General features: G+C 35.6%; 1 protein-coding gene across 1 annotated transcript in view; it reads left to right on the forward strand.

Annotated features, from left to right (window-relative positions):
* The first annotated feature begins 4843 nt into the window (after positions 1–4843).
* LOC107037824 (protein groucho) overlaps positions 4844–22434 on the forward strand; it is a 37404-nt gene continuing 19813 nt past the window's right edge. Inside the window, exons 1-4 of the mRNA XM_015256588.2 lie at positions 4844–5269; positions 16311–16408; positions 17632–17695; positions 21739–21783. Coding sequence (XP_015112074.1) covers positions 5207–5269; positions 16311–16408; positions 17632–17695; positions 21739–21783 — 270 coding nt within the window. The 5' untranslated portion in view covers positions 4844–5206. The remainder of the gene's footprint in view (positions 5270–16310; positions 16409–17631; positions 17696–21738; positions 21784–22434) is intronic.

Genomic DNA, 22434 nt, shown 5'->3' on the forward strand with positions numbered 1-22434 from the left:
CGAATCAATGCGGCATTCTGGCCTGTAGTGTGCGCAGAGAAATAATGGATTTGAATGAAATAATATATACTCTTTATTTGAAATTTTCCTATTCATTTCAACGAAAATTTTTCAATTATATGGAATAAATAATTCAAAATAACGAGATGAGAACGACGACTTGTTGAGGACGAGGTAATAGGCTTCGTTTAACAATCCAGCTGATGCTATACACGTTCGAAGAACATGTTCATTATGATTCGAGGAATTGGCCAACAATGAACAATTAACTTTTTGCTCTCAAATGGACGCATTGTATTCGTCTAATCTGAAATTTCCCATTTTTTGTGGCAGGATAATTAATTTTGGCGTCAGGAGTTCGAATATGTTATTTTTATGTCGGGATGTATGTGTGTGTGAGCGATCGTTTGTCGAAGATAAGTGAAAAAAGTAATTGTTTAAATGAATCCATTTGCGATTTAAAATAATCTTTTCAATGCCACCTTGACCAGTTTGATCGTGAGATCGATTGCATCGTCTGTTGAAGAAATTTATTTTGAAACCAATATTCAGGGAAAGGTAAAGAATTCTAACGTCGGGACAATGTTGACTATCAATGTTGGGGGAATGTTGGCTGTCAACGTTGAGGCAATGTTGACTATTAATGTCGGGACAATGTGGGGTGCCAATATTCGGACAATCTTGATTATCAGTGTTGATGTAATGTTGGTTATCAATGTTGGGGCAATGTTGGGGGAATATTGGCTACCAACGTTGAGGCAATGTCGACTGATAATGTTGGGACAATGTGGGCTGTCAATATTCGGGCAATCTTGACTACCAATGTTGATGTAATGTTGGTTATTAACGTTGGGGCAATGTTGGTTATCAATATTGGGGGAATGTCGGCTGTGAACGTTGGGGCAATGTTGACTACTAATGTTGGGACAATGTGGGCTGCCAATATTCGGGTAATCGACTACCAATATTGATGTAATGTTGGTTACCAACTTGGGGCAATGCTGGCTATCAATGTTGGGAGAATGTTGGCTGTCAATGTCAAGGCGATGTTGACTATTAACGTTGGGACTATTAACGTTGGGACAATGTTGGCTACCAATATTCGGGCAATCTTGACTACCAATATTTAAGTAATGTTGGCTACCAACGTTGGGACAATGTTGACTATGAATTTTGGGCCAATGTTGGCTGCCAAGATTGAGGTAATGTTAAATTCCATGAATCATTGAATTCAATCTAAAATACGTCGTCATTAAAACACCATTGAGAAGCAAATTGCCAATTTATCAGCAAAAATATATTGAATATATTCATGCATGTTTTTATTTTTAAAAAAATTGCCTATTACACATATTCACTTCGGCCCATTTTGCGTTGTAGCGATTGGTCGACAGCATTCGTATTCTCTATATGCCGGGATACTTGGATGTTACCTCCATTAAAATCGTTGAATTTCGTAACACACACGGAAAAGGAATATGCGATTAATGGGCCATGCCAATTGGCAGTTGAGTACTTATCAAGTATGATGCAATTAACGAATGAGAGCGTGTAGCGATATTCTTCACAATTACATACAAATATTCACCGTGTATAATGTTCTGGCCACTTCCATTTTTACCTCATTCCATCCCCCCGAATGTCATTGTCTCATTAAAATGTGCATTACGTGCTGGACGCGTATAGTTAATGCTCGTTGGTTGCGCATTCACAGGTATATGCATCTCATTTCCAGGACGGAGAGATTTTCGCGTGGCTTGTTGCAACATGTGCTGATGTATTATATCTGGTAAATCGAGTACTCATACACACCTTCTCGGCTCGATACACTCGATGATTGTGCACTGATTTCTTCGACTATTTATCTTATTTGGGGGTCTGCGAGAACGGGGAGATCGGGATGGGATAAGACGAAATAAATTGGAATATTTTCATTATTATTGCGATTTTTTCGCGGAATAAGTGGATTTAAAAATTAAAACTTCGTGAATTTAATTGAAATTTCAATCACAACATGAATAATTGAACTAAAATTCGCAGTTTTCATTGATTTTTTTCATGAGATTGTGAATTCTTAATTACAGAATTTCTTGAAATTCAAGAGAAATTTCAGATTGAACAATCTGTTTCCGTTGACTCATCAAATGGTGAATTTCTTCTGACGAAATTCCTCGAAGGTTCAGTAAAACTGTCGCTTGCACCGTCAATTTCAGCCAAAAATTTTCAACTCGATGCTCTCATTCAGGACAAGAAAAGTTTTGATTTTCAGGAACATGTCACTGATTTTCAAGAATTGAGCCCCAATTATTAGAGATTCACTCAAATTTTTAGAAATCTATCACCAAATTTCAGTGATAAAAATCACTAATGATCAAGATCATTCATGAAAATCAGTGACATGTCCTTGAAAATCAAAATTTTTTATTCTCTTCCAATAATACGATTTAGAAAGTGATATCTTATATATATATATATATATATATATATATATATATATATATATATATATATATATATATATATATATCAAACCACAGCTCCCATTGAGTGTTTTTTTCCATTTTTTGTGAACACGGAATGTGGTGGTAAAGACCGAAGATTTTATCTCATTCCTGAAAAAAAATATTGATGAGAGTTGTTGAGCAAGTGTTGGTAATTGGAAAGTTTGATCATCACGGTAATTCTAAGCGCGACACTAATTATTTCCGCTGTACCGGTTCTTGATCGCCTCATCGGCGATACGGCCAAGCGGGACGTAACGGGAGGGAGAGAATGTAATAAGATGGTAATAAGACAGACACTTGATAGTCACATTCAAGTAAGTGTTCTTATTTCTCATCATCTTTTTTTCATGTCAGACAACACCTAAATTCAAAAGGGGGGGGGGGGGGGGGAAATCTTGCGGAGATAATCAAGCGGCTCCGTGTATACAAGTCTGGATTCCGAACAGCTGACGTCAGCCATCATTCGGGATGTGTCTTTTCGTGAGTTTATCAGCGGAGATAATCCCACTTGGGGCGTCACTGGAGATATTACCATTGAGTTGAATCTACTACTCCAGTCTTGTCATAAATTCTTATCGAAATTGTGTCGTGATAAGTATCTGTCTTCGTGTAGCTTCCTTGTTCCATTGTGTGTGTTCAGTGGAAAAATATATTTTCATCATCTTTGAGCGGTTGGGTTACTTGTAGATGGAGTGATGTGGCCTCTCCGCAGGTTTATTCCAATTTATTAACCCTAGATTGGTCACCATGCGAGGGAATTGCTGAAACGTGTCGTTTTTTTCGTCTTGTCACCAGCTGGTTGACCGGCAAAATCCGAAAAAAATTGAATTCGGCAATTAAAGTATCTGGAAAATTTTAGTATTGTTTTTTAATATTACATCCCAAATTCTGGAAGAAAAAAAATCATTTCCAACAGTTGGACAATTTTTTCCCATATTAAATGAAATTGCCCGTTGCGCGACGTTGCTGGAAAATCGTTAAACGCGCCCGGGCAGTGTAGAGTGAATTCGGCAACGCTGGAGCCTAAATAACACGGCGGCAAATCCCCGCGGAGGTGACCAGAGTCGCAAGTTCCCGTCAGGTGACCAAACTAGGGTTAACGGAATTTTAATAATATTTCAAGCACAAAGTGCAGAAAAAATTGTAACCTGTAGTAGTAATTTTTTAATATATTTTTAATGGGAATAACTCTAGTGAAAAGTACAAATTTTTGTTAAATTTCTACTTGAATAATATATATTTTTTATAAATAAATCACACTTCTCATTCGAATTTTGGTAATTAGTACTGAATTAGTAAGTACTTTAATTTTTTTTCCAGTGAAATGTTTTTCCACTTTTGTAATTAAACATCAGAGTTTTCATTTGAGCCCCATTTAACTCTAATTTTCCGGACATTTACCAATGATTTTATTAATTAAACTTTGCAGGTCTGATTTTAAATCTCAATATCGAATCGTTAGAAAACATTTTAACAATCTGAAAAAAATAGAAAGTTTACTTTTGGAGAAAGATTGATTAAATAATTAAAAAATTGCAATTTTTCAAAACTGTGAGCATTTTTTACAAATAATTTCTAAACAATCAATTTTTCACCATAAAAATCAATTTATTCATATTCCGAATTTTACTAGAAAACAATTTCATGTCTAAAAAAATAAGGTTTCCGCAAATTTAAACAATTTCAATTATTTATTCACAACCAACGAATTCATGATTTTTCTTTCAATTTTTCTCACGCAATTCAATTGACTCCTTTGATGACTGAAAATGATTGAATCTATCGTGCGCTCTACACCAAACCGTAAAGCATGCCTGGATATCCTTAAAAATTGAACAAAAAAAAGGAATCTCCTCACAAGTAGTAAATAAGGCGATAGACAAGCGCGCGCGTTCGCGCAGAAATGAAAAGAAGCAGAAGGAAGGGCGAGAAATCCAAAGAAAAAAAAGGTAAAGAAAAAACCGCGAGAGGAACAAAAGCGTGTTGAGCACGTAAGTGCAAGATAGTCGGGTGAGATCGAAGGAAGCGGCTCGCCACACTGTTTCAACAAACTCTCGAGAAGCCCGTCGGGTTAGGAAGGGGAATCCCGGAGAAAGATGGAAGCCGAAAAAGGAAGAGACACGCAGCGCCACCGGTGCAGGTGCGAGTGAAACGTCCAAGAATCAAAGGGAAAAAATCACGAGACGGAGGGAGACAGAACGATACGTAGTAGTAGTACCACGTGGTCCCGGGTTTTCTGGTGGAGGACGCGTCGTGTAGTGGCGTTGGTGGAGTGGGGCACAGGCGGGGTAACGCGTTTCTCCTCGTCCCGTTCCCTGATTAGTTGATACCCGACCGTTGTCGAGGTCGGTATGCTCGACGCTAGCTCAATCCACTCCATTTTCCCGTACCACAAAATAATATCAATCGCTAATGCTCTCGGGGTGTGTGATACAACCTCTCTGGATAAATTACACTGTGATTATGCCTGTGAATGTCACTTTGTGAGTGAAAATTGTCATGGGATACAATGAAGAATGTGTTATACAAGTGCTAACAGTATTTGTGATGAAAGTTTTGTTCTTTATTACCAGGAGAAATTCTTGAATAGCCAGTTTTTTTGTGTGTGCGAGGATCAAAAGTGCTTTTGGAGTTAACGATAAATAACGGGAGTTTTAAAGTGAATTTTTTTTTTCGGACCAGTGGAAAAGTAGCAGGTTAGGATGTATCCCAGTGCTGGCATTAATGCGGCAGCTGTGGCCGCGGCAGCTGCTGCACGGCACCCGGTAAGTGTCGTTGTTTCACGTATTTTTTTTTATCATTTTTATTCTCCGATGGGAATTCTTTAGTTGCGGGCTATTTATTTTTCTCGTTACGGATTTCTTTATCTCGGCGACAAGAAAAACATATTTTTCGTTCCTTTTTTTGTAAGTTTGCGATAATTTATTTGGAGGTGGAAGACGCGAGTTCCTTCGAGATTTCGTTTTGATGAGTGATAATTAACGTTTTATAATGCGATAAATTGCGGAGGTATTTTGAATGCTGGGCGGGGGGCTCGGTGGTGGGAGTTCTCTGCACATTCAACCGTCGCGCTCCAGCGATTCCCGGCTGAGATCAAAGATCATCATAATCTGATAGGCGGTTTAATAATAGAATGGCAGGTTTTTTTCCTTTTTCTTTTTAAACTACTTGTATTTCTGGGGTCTATGGCTGGGCTGATGCAACTCGAGTAACTGTTTGTTGGAGCGGCTGTGCGGTGTTATGACTGGACGGGCGAGAATCGTTTTACGTGGGTAAATAGAGAGGGGGTTTTTCTAAACAAAATACATCGAGGGGTTCGAAAGGAGGCTCGCTCGGTCCGCGCCATTCATCGGCAGTCGTGAAACTCGATTTTTCGGTCGGGGTGTTGGGACGATTTTCTTGCAGTTGATGTTCATGGGAATGAGGATCGATTGTATTAACAGGCTTTTTAGTTCTCTTGGATTATTTCTGAAGGAGGGGCATGCGGGGTTAAATTACTGGTTTCAAAATGAATTGTTCATTTCGAAGGTATTTTTTTCTTTCGAATGGAAGCTTTGTATTCGCTCAATTTTAGGTTTTTGATTTTCTGTGTTTCATCGACCGATGATGATCTGAAAATTCCGAAAATACAATTTTTAGTGAACAAATTTTTCTTCGATTGTTCGCTAATGACTGGATGGAATTTAATCTTCTATTTAAAATGTATATATATATTTTTTCAAATATATACTAACAGAAATTGAAAAATGGTAAAATAATTGATAACCTAAATTTCCAATTCATGATGAATTAAATATTTCAAAATATGGAATTATAAATTTTCTATCAAGTAGACAATACTTAATTTCTTATAAGGGATTTCAGATAATTCAAAATTTGACTATTCAACTTGGTGATTACTTTAGTAATTAAAATTTAAAAGTGATATTAACTTATTGACTACTTAATAATTTAACAGTACTTGTTAATCATGAGTGATTGTTAATAATGAGAATGAGAATCGATTCACTTGGATTATTTCTGAAGGAGGGGAATGCGGGGTTAAATTACTGGTTTCAAAATGAATTGTTCATTTCGAAGCTATTTTTTTCGGTTTGAACATGAGACCTGATTAACGATCGCTTGGATAACGATAGAATCTTTGACATTAAGAGATTTTTGCTTTCGAGTGGAAGCTTTGGACTCGTTCAATTTTAGGTTTTGGATTTTTGGGTTTCATCGACCCATTATGATCTGAAAAGTCCAAAAATACAATTTTTAGTGAACAAATTTTTCTTCGATTTTTAGCTAATGACTGGATGGAATTTAATCTTTTATTTCAAATGTATATATCAATTTTTTTTTAATATACCAATAGAAATTAAAAAATAGTAAAATAATTGATAACCTAAATTTCCAATTGATGATGAATTCCAATTGATGAAATATTTAAAAATATGAAACTATAAATTTTCAAGTAGATAAAACTTAATTTTCTATAACGGATTTCTGATTATCCAAATAATCGTCAATCTTCCTACCTCGATTATTAATTTCTGAATAATTCAAAATTTGACTATTTAACTTGATGATTACCTCAATAATTAAAATTTAAAAGTGATATCAACTCATTGACTACTTAACAATTTAACATTAATTATAATTGATGGATATGGCTATCCCTGCATGGGGCCATCAATAAAAAAATTGCCAAACGATCATACCATCATAAAATGAGTGATTCTTAAGATCTAAAAGGACCGAAAATACCATTTTTAGTGAATAAATTTTTTTTCCATTTTTCGCTAATGGCTGGATGGAATTTAATCTTTTTTTTAAATGTATGTATTAAATTTGCTTTAAATGAGTTGTTTAAAATGAGTGATTGTTAAACATCAAGAACTCAAGATCGGCTGAGTGAAATTAAAAAAATTTCGGTTCATTTCGAAGATATTTTTTCAGGTTTCTTTATTTTTTACGAGTAACCAGAATGTGTTCTCGGTATAACCTTGGGAAACTGACCTGGAAATCCGGATGGGGTGGCTTACACAGCGGGGATTGTCGTGGAAATGTGTTTGCTAAAGAGACTAGTCTATTTGCTGCATTCAAATTGTCCCCACCCAAGAGAGCACAATCTGTTGAATTACGAGTTATTTATACACTTAATTTTACGATCTTTCAGCGCTGAATTGTGAGATACTGATGTGAAAATATATCAAACGCTATTTGATGAGCATGAAATGTAAAATATTCAACTCTCGTGTGGGAAAACAATGAAAATATGGGAGGGTAAATTGTTCCCTGCAGGAACTGATTCATTGTTTATTCAAGATTGTGATTGAGTTGACTGTTCTGATGTATCAACCAAGTTTACATGTTCGGGGTTGTGTGCGCGAGTTTCTGCCAAACATTCACAAACACAACGACCCGGAGATATACTCTCTTGGATAGGCTAGAGGAGATGGGCGAGGTTTCACAGGCACCGTGAGCGATATGCTAGCCAATATTTACTGTCCTAAACACACCAATACTAGGGCCAGTTTATTCATACAGTTCGAAATCCCCGGGTGTTCAGTGTTAGGGGATTCAGCACATAAATCCATAAGTTCTTCGAAATTAATTTCACGAAAGTTGGGGGTCATTTGGAGTTCGCATTAACAAATACTTTTTGTTGTTATACTGGTAGAAATTCAAGACATTGTTTGGAATTGAAGTAACAGCTGCACTTCAATTTTTAATGTTATCGATTTGAATTCAATTTAAGATCAAATCAGTAGCGAAGTGGTAAAACGGTACAAGGCAATCTTGACTATTGACGAGTTTTCATTGAATATCTCGGAATCTAGGGGAGATAGCAAAATTTTTGTTATAACCTTTTTTGGAGAGCCGATTGAGAGCTACAACAAATGTAATGATGAAAATTTCGCTATCTCACGTAGATTCAGAAGTATTCCTCAAAAACTCAACTGGGAGATGAGTCGACTTAAATCGCTTTACCACTTCGCTGCTGAAATGGTTCGGGGAATTTCTTATGTTCATCTTGGAAATTCATCACATTCAGTTGAATTCAGAACAAGTGTTGCCTGAATTTTCGAAATTTTCATTTCCAAATGGGCTTGAAATTTGAAATTGCGTTGAATATTCCAGAAATTCACGGATTTTTTTATTACAATATATCTGGGAATTTTATGTAAATGAGTCATTAAACATTGCAAGATTTTTCACTTGAAATTTCAAGAGTAATTTCTCAACAGTTTCTCATTTTATTTTTATTTTTATTTCATGCAGACCCAACAGCACACGGTCAATGACAGGATTAAATTAAATAAACATCAAGTATAATAATGAAATTGATAATATGAATAATTCATAGTAAATCTCATGGTGGAAAGGATTGTTTATATTTCTCATATCTTGGAAATTCAACAAAATTCAGTTTTTCATGTTAAGCGATCATTAATATGTTTCATTCTCCAACTCATTGTGATAATTGAACATAACATTCAATTCATTCTTCAATTGATTGAAAATTCAGAACAATTGTTGCTTGACTTGTTAACATTTTAATTTTCAAATGGACTTAAAAATCAAAATTTCATTGAAAAATTCAAGAAATCGACGAAATTTTTACAAAAAATTCCAATTTTTTAACAAAAACATCTGCGATATTCATGTAGAGTTGTTGTTAAAAATTACCAAATTTTTCACTTGAAATTTCAGAAGTAATCCTCTAACACTTTCCGATATTCATCTTCAAAATTCAACAAAATTGAATTTTTCCTGTTAACCGATCGTCAACATGTTTCATTCTCAAACTCATTGTGAAAATTAAACATCACATTCAATTGAATTCTCAATTGATTGAAAATTCAGAACAATTGTTACCAGAATTTTCAAAATGTTCATTTTTAAATGGACTTGAAAATTAAAATTTCATCAAAGAGTCAAGAAATTGACGAAATTAAAAAAAGAATTCCAATTTTTTAACAAGAACATTTGCGAAATTCACGTAGATGCGTCGTTGTTAAAAATGACAAGAATTTTCCCTTGAAATTTCATAAGTAATCCTCTAACACTTTCTCACATTCACCTTGAAAATTCAACAAAATTGAATTTTCCATGTTAACCGATCATCAACATGTTCAATTCCCCAACTCATTGTGAAAATTATTTAACCATCGAACTGAATTGAATTCTCTCTAGATTGAAAATTCATAAAAATTTTGCGCAACATGTAAAGAGTTTGAGTACCTCTATTCCCATCTTGCAGCCACTATACTACTAAAGTTTCGCCGGGTCAGCGCAAATGGTAGCGGTTTGCGAACTATCTCAATTTGCTGGCATAACCGCAGAGACCGCGAAACCACGACTTCCCTCATCCCGTGGCCACTCCGAGTGCCCGCGATTCCCTCTCCCTCTATCTTCCCATCGCTCTCAATGTGCCACCTGTACATTCTGATACTTTCGGTTTTTCCTTATGCCCGGAATTGGGGTTATTCTCTTTGTACTCTATTTCGGCGTATCCGTCCTCTATGATGCGGTTCACCAGACCCGCCTCGAAATAGTGATTCGGACGCATCACTATTTATTCTCCGATCAAACCGGCCCTGGTGTTTTGAATGACTATTCCACCTCCATCATAACTATTTTTTAGCGTATTCACAGTAGAGGCTTCGTATAAGATACTTTAGGGACAGTAGGAGAGTGGAATTCCGGGAATCTCTATGCCCCCACTACGCGCGCCCATAGAGAGGAGAAAAATAGGGATCAGCGGGTTTCAAATAAGATACCTCGCTCGTTGCGCCCGAATGCAATGAAATTTTCATGTTTACTGAATGAATATCGATAACTAATCAATTTATATGCGTTTAATGTTTTGAATTTGTATCGTCCGCGTTCCCTTTTCTCTCTAAACATGACCCCGCGTGATGGAATGGCAGCTGATGTCGGGGGATTGTTGGTGGACTCGAGAATAATCACAGACGAAAAATTACGATTTTTCGATGGGAAAAGTGAGAAAAAAAATCGATGTATATTTCCATTACTTGAAAAAAGTGGTGTGACCCCCCCTTAAGGTCATTAGACCCTCATGATCACTTCGTTCGTCCCCCCCGTTTGACCCTTAACACCGTTTGATCCTTATAACTACTCTCTTTCCGTTCAAAAATGACCGGGGCCATAGGTATCTTATAAGAAGCCCACGGAACATAAACATTCGGGAGGCGATAAAAGTGCCGAGAGTGGGGGTAGGCCTCGAGCGCTCGGAGCGCGCGGTATCTTATAGAGAGGTATCTTACACGAAGCCTCTACTGTACATTGTTGGCAAATAATTTATCCGTCCGCTATGATGCGGTCCACCGGACTCGCCCTGTGATTCGCACGTATCACTATTTATTCTTCGATCAGTGGAACCGCTTGGGAGAATGGAAACCGTCCAAACAGGTGTTTTAAATGGCTATTAGTCCCCCCATTATTATTTTTCAGTGTATTCACTTGACCGTTTCTCTCGTCGGCAACAGCCTGGACCCAGCAAGTCGATACACTCGTTCTTCACATTCCCACCACGCCTTCCTCCGAATTCTCCGAGAACCAACGGGGCAAGTTGATTTGCCATTTAGAAAACCTGTTCTCGTTCAGATCGAGTTTTTTCGTCGGCTTTGAAAATCCTCTGGAATCCCGAAATGGATAGGAATTCAACCACCATATTGAGAATACGGAGAAAGAAATTTTCATGAAAATTACTCCTGATGTTTGAAGCAAAAAATCTTGAAATTTCTACCGACAATTATAATTCAGTTGATTCCTGGAATATTTTACGAAATGGCAGTTTTGAAGTCCATATGACGATGAAGAATATGAGAAGAGCGGTTCTCGTTCAGTTCGAGTTTTTTCGTCGTCTTTCGAAATTTTTTGGGATCTCGAAATGGATAGGAATTCAATCACCATATTGAGAATACGGAGAAAGAAATTTTCATGAAAATTACTCCTGATGTTTGAAGCAAAAAATCTTGAAATTTCTACCGACAATTATAATTCAGTTGATTCCTGGAATATTTTACGAAATGGCAGTTTTGAAGTCCATATGACGATGAAAAATATGAGAAAAGCGGTTCTCGTTCAGTTCGAGTTTTTTCGTCGTCTTTCGAAATTTTTTGGGATCACGAAATGGATAGGAATTCAATCACCATATTGAGAATACGGAGAAAGAAATTTTCATGAAAATTACTCCTGATGTTTGACGCAAAAAATCTTGAAATTTCTATCGACAATATAATTCAGTTGATTCAATTAAATGGAATATTTAACGAAATGGCAGTTTTGAAGTCCACATGACGATGAAAAATATGAGGGAAGCGATTCTCATTTAGTTTGAGTTTTTTCGTCGTTTTTTGAATTTTTTTGGAAGCTCAAAATGGATAGGAATTCAACCTCCATATTGAGAATATGTAGGAATAAATTTTTATGAAAATTATTTTTGGCCAGACATGGGCATAATTATAAATTTCAAATCAAGTTAAATTTTGAACTAGTCAATTGGTTAATACTGTGCAACAATTTTTAAATTATTAAAATAATCATCAATTGAATATTCAAATTTCAAATTATTTTATCAATCAATAATTGAGTTCAGAAGACAATTATTTAATTCACAGTCAGTTGAAAATTTAGATTATCAATTATTTTATTATTCTTCAAATTTCAAGGACTCTCATTTCGTTGATTTGTAAAAATAGTTTCCGTTTGCTCATCTTGTGGAAATTGGGACGAATCGGATGAATATACTATTAATGTTTTATTCAATTGGAATGAATTTTAAATTAAATAAAACTCATGTTTAATTAAAAACTCAAGTGAATTGTGGAATTTCCGTCTCATTTCTCTCCAGAACTATTCGAATTCAATTGAATCCCACCTGAAATTTTAAATTTTATGCGCTCTTCCCCCCTAAGTCGAGCCCAATGTCACTCCTTTGAAAATTCCTATTAAACTATTGATGAAATTCAAATTTTTTTAGCAGCAAGAAGACGAAAATGCCCCAATTTACAAAGGTGATTTACAAATCACCTTAAATTTTCAATTATGATATTTCCACAGACGAAACTCCATGAAATTCCAGTAGAGCTGTCACGTGATAGAAATTCAAAGAAGTCTACCCAGAATTTCAGCTTTAAATTTGCAACATTGAATCTCGCTGTTAACAATTTTTGGCTGAAATATCCGATCAACTTTTTGAAAAAATGTATCATTATAATCCGATTTGAATTAATTAAAAATCCAGAATTTTATGGAAAAATCAATTGATACTGTGAATTTCCGTTCAATTATCCCATGAGAATGCAAAAAAATCAGGAAAATTCATCAGAATACTTTTTCAAATTTTCACATGAGTGAAAATCCAAGTCAGTTATAAAGATCTCGTCTTCCTGTATCTAAAAAATATTGAATTTCATCGAATTTCCATTGAAATCTGCAATCCCATAATTTTTCCTGCTAAATTGAATTCAGAATTGCATGTTCAAATATACAAAATTCCCTGAAATTTCCCCTTTTCATTTCGCCTCGACTTATTAAAACAACCAAATCCCGGGTTTAAAAATCAATAGATCAAAATTTCCGCCAGCCCATTAAATTAGTTCCGCCCTGTAATCCCAACCACAAATGTTATCAAACCCATAGATGTATTAGTACGCAATTTATACAGTAGTAATAGTAAACATCGAGTGACCAAAGCAATGAGACAGACAGTCAGTCAGACAGAATGCCCACAGTGGTTCGAGTGCACCTGCGGTGCAACTCAGGGGCGGCATGCAATGGCTGTACTGTAGTCCCATAGTTTCGGTTGTAGCGTGTAATCCTCGCGGACACCGCAAACATGTAATTAACACTTGCTCTGATCGTCTCTGTCGGCTGCACAACGTGTACACTAGCCATCTTGCTTGTGAGTCCATGCCGCCTCATCCACACACATACAGACCCCGGGAGTGAGGCCATCAACACCACACACCACTACCCACCACTATCACCAGTGAATGTGTTCGACCGCGGGCACAAACTCGCTGGCTCACGCGTCCCCCCGCCCCCCAGTCATTCGAGATCATGTCGACTATAGTGTTCGAGGATGTCTTGCCGCGTGTGGAACCCATGTCGCTTTCCTCTGAACGGAATACATAAGTGTGGTTGAGAGCAACAAGGATGAAGCCATAGTTGTACTCATCTTTTATGTCTTCCATGAATTGTTTTTTTCTTTATTTATTTTTCAACCCTCATGCGCTTATGCCTCGGCTGCGCTCGAATTAACCGTTTGACACGTGTACACACGAACGCGTGGATTGTTTACCTTTGTCACTCTTAACTCTACTTCTGTAAATATTGACGGGGGGAATTATTCGCGGGGCGAAGCCCTCGGGGGGAAGGGGGGCGGCGGGTAGTTTGAAGGGTGATGGAAGGATTCTTTGTGGTCAATTAAACTATACTGTTAAGAGTTGTTTCGTGCTGACCTTCACTGTTCCCAGTCCCGGGATTGGTACGGGGATCGGGCCCTTTCCCGTACTGGCAAAAGTGAAAGTCACTAGGGAATAATGTCGTTCACGGCTAGCGCCGTGGGGGTTTTTTGCTCGCGTGGTTGGCCAGCCCTTGCCTTCGGCTCGGACGCCAACTCCACGCGAGTAAAAAACCCCATCGCACACTGATAGGAGTAGTTATTGTTAACAAATGGATTTGGTTGAAGGCTAGGGTCTATTTGGTCTCACCAAATGCTCATTCGTTAATAGTTAATAAATGCGTATTTGAGAAGTCTTGTTTGACTCGAATTTCACCTTTGAAGTGAACCATTCGTTAATAATTAACGAATCTCGTTTGGAATAAATGAATCATTCTATTAGTGCACTCGCCCTGAGGTTATACTATTGTCTGAATTTTGCGGTACACTTTTTAGAAATTTTTAGCGAATTTCATTTTCACTGAAATTTAAAGCAATTTCGTCATTGAAAATTCAGAATTTTGGAGAAAAATCAAAGAGAACTGGAATTTTCAGTTCCATTTCTGCCTAAAAATGAATGGAAAGCCAGAAAATTCAGGTAAATATATTCTTGAATTTTCAAGATAGTGACATTGAATGCGATTTACTGATAATTCAATGTAATTTGGTACTTAATATTCATATCAAATTGGAAATTTGAATAAATTCAGGAATTTTTGTCATTGTGCTGCGTAAAATTCTGGAATTTTACTGAACCTTCAGTGAAACCTGAAATTTCATGATTTTTTCCCCCTAAATCGCATTCAGTGTCACTGCCCGGAAAATTAGTAATCAACTGTCCATGAAATTTTATTTTATTTTTTCTAAGAATGTAACTATTATTTGGACATTTGAAGATCAGTTATTATTAGTTGGTATTTAGTTAGTACTGTGGGCTAGTTAGAAAATGACAGAAATTCGATTGTATTTTTGTGGAGAGTTACATTGAGTTTGATTTAGGGGGGAAACAGTGATCGATATCAATCACTGGATTATTAATATTGAGAGAAATTGTACCTCACAATAATTAAGGTTTACTTATCTCCATTAAAATCATAAAATAATTGATAATATGGGATTATCAATTGATTGATAGAATAATAAAGAATTTGAATATTTCATCTGTAGAGAATGAGGGATAATGTAGATGATGATTAGTTTAATAATTAGAAAATTAATGAGTATTATGAACTAATTGACTTTATTTAAAATTTATGATTATGCCGATGTCTGGGGGAAAATTTAGTGAAATTTTAGATTTCAGGAGAAATTCAATCAACTAGAGGTTTTCAATAACTAATTTGCTTTTTTTGTTTGGAAATACCCACCTCAAGAAGTTAAAATTTAAATATACATGGATTGTGAGGGATTTTTTTTGGTTAGCTTTGATTTATGCAGATGGAAATAAACGGATAGCCCTTGACGAGGAGTAGATTTACGACTCGAAACGTTGGTAAAGAGAAGAAATTGAGTATTTTCCGTGGTTTTGTAAGTTTGAAATCGCCGTGAACCGCGAAGTGGTCTGCAGGAGTAAGAATAGTGGTTGGAATAATAATTTCGTTGAGAATTCCTCAACTGACATGAATTTTCAATCGAAATATGAATATTTGCATTTATAGTGTATTTTTTCGAAAATGCGGCTTTTGGCTGAATCCCGTTCCAGTAATGGTTGAGAAGCAATTTGATTTTGCATTTATCCTAGTTTACTAATTCACGACAGAAATTACGTTGAATGTTCAATTGTTTAAACATAGATTCATTTGAATTCTCCTGATTTGTATAATCTTTTATTGAACAATTGAATTGAAATTCACAGCTTCCATTGATTTATCCACAAAATTTTGGAGTTCTCAATGACAAAATTCCATCGGAATTATAATATTAAAACGCGTGGGTATTAAAGGAAAGCCTTTATCAATGTATTCTAAAGGAATACATTAATGTATTCTAAAAGAGACAATAAATATTCATAACAACACGATAGAAATTTTCAAGAAGTGTCCCGCAAATTTCAGAAAAAACCTTATTATTTACACTTAACTGAAAGTTTTATTGCGACGACTCATTATTTGTTAACTATTAATGAACAGTGAAGTTGTCCCAACTCTTTTCTGTCAACAAAAGCATTTCTTAACTTGAAAAAATATCCATCTGGTAATTTTCAACCCGAACATTTGTTCATAGTTATAAAACCTTATTGTTACCAGTGAATGCAGCTGCAGAAATTCGTATTTCTTCAATCGTTGGGCGATAGAGGTTTTATTGATTGCATATGGATCATGTTCATTGGGTTTATTTTCTGCTTCTAGGGACCACCGCAACCAGGTCAACCATTCAAATTCACGGTGGGTGAATCGTGTGACAGGATTAAGGAGGAATTCAATTTCCTGCAAGCGCAGTATCACAAGTGAGTTTATTTTCAAGAGTTACAAGGCTCAGGTGATTACATTATTGTCTTGAGATGATTGCTCGGTTGTTGAGGAAATTGCACGAAATTATACGAAAATCTCTGGCTTGATCATTTTTTCTTGTGTTTTCCTTGATGGCAGAGATTCTTCGAATTGTCCTTTGATGCTGGATTTTTTTTCGAATCCTTCAGCTCATGAGACCCTTTTAATTGCTCAGATCCACGTGGACACTCGACATTGAATATTAGTCTTATAATTACTTGCATCAATTATAAGACTAATATTCACTGTAATTAAAAACTTTGACAATCTATTTGAGATCTCGTGACATACCATTTAAGAAATAGGAATATATCAATAGCGAAGTGGTAAAACGATACAAGTCATTTTTGAGTATTGACCAATTTTCAATGAATATCTCGGAATCTAAGGGAGATAGCAAAATTTTTGTTATAACCTCTTTTGTAGAGCCAATTGAGTGCTACAACAAATGTCATTACGAAAATTTCACTATCTCCCTTAGATTCGGAAATATTCCACAAAAATTCAACTGGGAGATGAGTCGACTCAAACCGTTTTACCATTTCGCTACTGATATAAATCCATATGATATTTGCAACGTTATTCTCATCTATTACAACTCAATTACTTGATGAGCTCTGGAAAAATCTGCAAAACACCAAAATTTCCGAAAAAAACAGAAAGTCCTAGCCTCTGCAATCTTGATATTCATATTTCTATTTTTTAATTTGTATTCAACAGATTTTAAATAGATAATTAGAATTCTCAGAACTTCTGAAATGCTTTATGGACAATAAAAATGCACATCTTAAGCAGAGTGTTCATGCTGAATTAATAAAACACTCAAAAAATAAGAATATAAAGATACAGATGACATTTGCAAGTCTATTTTCTTATATTATGAGATAAATTCATTGATTTTCTCTATGAAAATTTATAAAACACTAACATTCCAGCAAAAACAGAGAATGACATGTTTTGTGACACGAAAGAAAATCTATTCTATCATTTCCTCTCGAGATTTCCGTATTTTTAATTCAATAAATCATCAGAGTTTTTAGAATTTCTTAAATATTTTATTCTTCCAACTCACCTCTTTTTATTTCTATTATATATAGACTGGAATGCTCGTCTGAAAAAAATTATTCCTCCAACCGATGAATTCGCGTAATGATAATATCGGAAAAAAATTTTGTTCCAGTATGAAGCTGGAATGCGAGAAGCTGGCGACAGAGAAGATAGAAATCCAGAGACACTACGTGATGGTAAGAATCCTATCATATTCACGTACCCATTGAAATACCACCCGATGGTTTATGCATGATTTAATAATATCATTGAAAATCATTTTTCAGTCCAACCCGCATTATTCATTCAGAATAAAAATTACAATGATAAAACGTACAGCGGAGAGAATTTAATACTCGCTGAGAATATTAAATCGCTCCGAGAACTCGAATTCAATTATACAATGTATTGTAGCCATTTAGAATCACATTCGTCGCTGTACAAATTCACCGAACATCTGCGCGTGACGACGTTATGATTCACGCGTTATGTTATTACGTTATTTTCCCCACGTGTCTAGATATAAGTATTGTCCAATGAATTTATATTTGAAGTGAATAGCCCCGTGCTCGGCTAGCTGAGGTGCGCAGTGAGTTACAAATCTGAGTCCATGCACAGGGAAAAAAGGTGGAGAAAATGGGCAACAGTTGAGGCTTCGTATAAGATACCTCTCTATAAGATACCTTGCGCTCCGAGCGCTCGAGGTCTACCCCCACTCTCGGCACTTTTATCGCCTCCCGAATGTTTATGTTCCGTGGGCTTCTTATAAGATACCTATGGCCCCGGTCATTTTTCAACGGGAAGAGAGTAGTTATAAGAATCAAACGGTGTTAAGGGTCAAACGGGAGGGACGAACGAAGTGATCATGAGGGTCTAATGACCTTAAGGGGGGGGGGTCACACCACTTTTTTCAAGTAATGGAAATATACATAGATTTTTTTTTCACTTTTCCCATCGAAAAATCGTAATTTTTCGTCTGATTATTCTCGAGTCCACCAACAATCCCCCGACATCAGCTGCCATTCTATCACGCAGGGTTATGTTTAGAGAGAAAAGGGAACGCGGGCGATACAAATTCAAAACATTAAACACATATAGATTGATTAGTTATCGATATTCATTCAGTAAAAATGAAAATTTCATTGAATTCGAGCGCAACGAGCGAGGTATCTTATTTGAAACCCGCTGATCCCTATTTTTCTCCTCTCTATGGGTGCGCGTAGTGGGGGCATAGGGATTCCCGGAATTTCACTCTCCTACTGTCCCTAATGTATCTTATATGAAGCCTCTACTGTATCTCGAAAGAATTAAAGATCATTCTATGAAACATGAATAAACGAATTATAATTGTCAAAATAATTTAGCGCAGACAAAAAATAGAATAATTTTATTTTCTTAATTTTGAGTCACCTAAGGTTTTCTTCGAAGAAAGTTGATTACAATTAACGGCTAGAATTAATTATGAGATTATCTCACATTTTTTATGTTAAAGATAGGAGAATCTGAATGCAATATAGTGAAAATGATGATCGAGTTTTTCACCTTGAACCAATAATATTAATATCCAACTACAAAATTTCTGATGTGAATAAAAAGAAGCTGTAACTCAATATTTCAAATAAAGTTTTAATTTTTAATTTGGTGCTGATAACACGAAATGACAGTATTCTCAGCAAGGAATTAAATTGCTGAGATGAACAACAGATTAATTGAATTACCGAAACTCTAAAGTGTGTTCTAGAGGGAATTGAATTGCAATTATAATTAAAATCTTAATTAGTTCCCATAAGAACTAGAACATGAGCAAATCATTTATTTAATCATTGGATCATTTATTCATTGGCAAATTCAAGGATTCATAAAAAAATGACTCTTCGGAATTGATTCACTTGAAGACTAAAGAATTCCGTAGATAATTCCTTGCAGGTGCTTTGCAGTAATGGGGGAAAATTTTTTTCCTTCAATTATGCACGACCATCCCCTGTCATCTGTCCTCATGCGCCCCCTTGTGTTTCTGGTTGTGCTGGTGGTGGCATTAGCCGAGTAACTCACTTACTGCGCAATTAATTCGCCTGGGGTAATTACCAAGCTAATGGCTCGTAAAATTAAGAACTTGTAAGCCCCGTGCTTGTATATAACGCTTGGAGGATATTACTACCTCCTTCTCGGTATTTCTCCCCTCTTCTCAAACTCATCCACTTCCGTGTTAGTTTATATCCGTGTGGTATACGTGGATGGATGGCTTCTTGATTACAATGATTATGTTTGAATAATAGTGGGTTGCTCGGAGCGACAATTCTCCTCGCGTGACTCGGCCAGGTTAAGACTTTGATCTTGTCGATTTCATTAGTTGCGATTGCGGATTCAATCGCGATAACTATCGTATTTGTATCAAAATTGTTTGGCCGTTCAAAGAATTTCAGTTGTGAAACGGTTACTCATTCTGAACGATGGGGTGAGGGGTAAACTACACTGAGAGAACAACGACCAAGTTCTCAAACAAGTCTTACTTGCGCCAAGAAAATGGCTTTTTGGAAATTATCAAAAGAGGATTTTCTGGTGTCAAACATGCAGAGAGTGCGCCTGAATGAAAAATTTTTGTCGCAAAAATAGATTTAGTAGTTCAAAAAAAATTGCACTCCCATACGTAATTTGCTCCCGAAAAATCTTTGTTTTATGCGAAACAAGGGATAGTAGTTTTTCGTTTCGGCTGTCTAATAATCACAGACAAGAAATGAACCCTTAAATCAAACAATAATAATGATATGACAGCAATATTGTAACTTAGGGGTAAAATATTTGTTGATAAATTTTCCTCTATATGAGATATTTTCATCCTGAAAAGGCACCGTCTGGTGTGAATTATCCGCCTCTTCAGCCAAATATTTCGTTGCTGTCGAAAGCAGAACAGTTATTCAGGTTTTGAGACTTTCAAATTCGAACCAAATAAATTCTTTTTCGGCAATTTTCAATTAGCCATTTTGTTGGCTCAAACAAGACTTGTTTGACAACGGGTTTGTTTTTCTCTCAGTATAGGCTTTCATTTTTTTTTTAATCTTGCAATATACGGATTTTTCTTGACAGAGGGGAATGGGGTAAAACGGCATGTTTTGGCAGAATGAAATTGCAATTTTTTTCGTTTATTTTCATGGTCTTTTTCACCCGTCAAAACAAGATTCGACTCATTGAAATCGTATCATTCCGTCGGGAGATATGAACGATTAAACACTTTAATTTTTATTGTTGTGAATTTTATTTCAATTTTAGATGAAATTGTTCATAGCGTTTGTTATCGATGTTGGAAATTCAACAGTATTGAATTTTTTCATGTTTAAATATCATTGAATTTTCAATGACAGCTCGAATTTTTGAACCCTTTTAAAATATTGCACAATTTGTTTCAAGTAGATTTTGAAAAATCAATTTTTGGTCATTTTTATTCGTTTTTTTACATTAAAACTCTACCGACTCCCATTATTATACTCTCGAAATTATTAATTTATGTTCAAGTACTATGAAATGTCTTATAAACTTGATGTGACGCGGATAATCTAGGCTTCCAATTTAATAAATCAATTAATTTTTTTAATAAGCTGAGATATAAATGTCAACTTGTGAAAATATATCAGATTCATCGGGACAACCTTTCACATCGTTTTAAAGTTTCAAACTAGTTAAACCTTGTAACACTCATATTTTTAATTATAAAGGCGAATGAAATCAAACGGGATGTTTTTACTCATTAGTAACTTGAGAATGGCAAAGTAAAATATCAATTTTTTCTTTTATTTTCACGGTTTTTTTTCCAAGCGTCAAAACAAGATTTGACTCATTGAAATCGTATCATTCTGTCGGGAGATAGGGACGATTAAACACTTCAATTTCCAATGTTGTGAATTTTAATTCACTTTGAGATTAAATTGTTCACGAATTTTGTTATTCATCTCGAAAATTCAACCGTATTGAATTTTTTTATATTTAACAATCATTGAAATTTCAATGTCAGCTTGAATTGTTAACCTCATTGAAAATATTGAATCATTTGTTTCAATTGAATTTTGAAACATTCCTTAATTTTTCGCAATTTTTCATTCATTTCCTTTGTCATATTTCATACGAATCTAACAAGTGAAATTCCATTGAATATTCGAAAAAATTGAGTAATTAATAATTTTTTTTTTCGATTTTCCATTGATTTCGATCATCATTATAATCCCGAAATTATTGATTTCTGTTTCAGTACTACGAGATGTCTTACGGACTGAATGTTGAAATGCATAAACAGGTAAGACGATTGTACACTTAAAGAAAAACCAACGAGTTCCCAAACGAGTTGATTTTTTTTGGGCAGTATCTATTCACACGCTCCACGACGTTTTCCTGTGGATTCAAGGTAGTTTCTACCGTGGATTTATGGGAGATCGTGGATCCTCAACTTTTACTTCTCAAATTAAATCTAGACAATAAACTAGACACATCGAATCAATTGATAAGTGATATGGAGATAGTAGACTAGTAAACAATTTTCTCGAATACGAATATCAGTATAGATTAACGCAAATAAAAAATGAAATAAATAATTGACTTAACGCACATAAAAGTTGAAATGAATAGTTTTTTACATATTATGTGAACGTTTTCTTAACGATATTCATATTTGTCCAATGGGGTCCGAGTGCAGGAGTGGGGGCCGAAATTTAGTGCAAATGTTTTTAAAGATGATATCCCAACCAGGGGAGACTCCTACCAGAGTTGGCACAACTCGGCTTCAACTCGGGCCTTCAATTGAAAGCCCGAGTTGAAGACCCGGGTTTGTAGCAGAGATGTCTGACAAGATATGAATGTTTTTTTGGGCTCAAATGAAAGAGCGGGTCGAGAAATGGCGTGCTAGGGCCTCTAAAGATGGTTTTGAACCAGGGGAGACTCCTAGACCCCA

This window comes from Diachasma alloeum, unplaced genomic scaffold (assembly GCF_001412515.2).
Source record: "Diachasma alloeum isolate Michigan unplaced genomic scaffold, Dall2.0 Dall_scaffold_00271, whole genome shotgun sequence".
Taxonomy (NCBI): Eukaryota; Metazoa; Arthropoda; class Insecta; order Hymenoptera; family Braconidae; genus Diachasma; species Diachasma alloeum.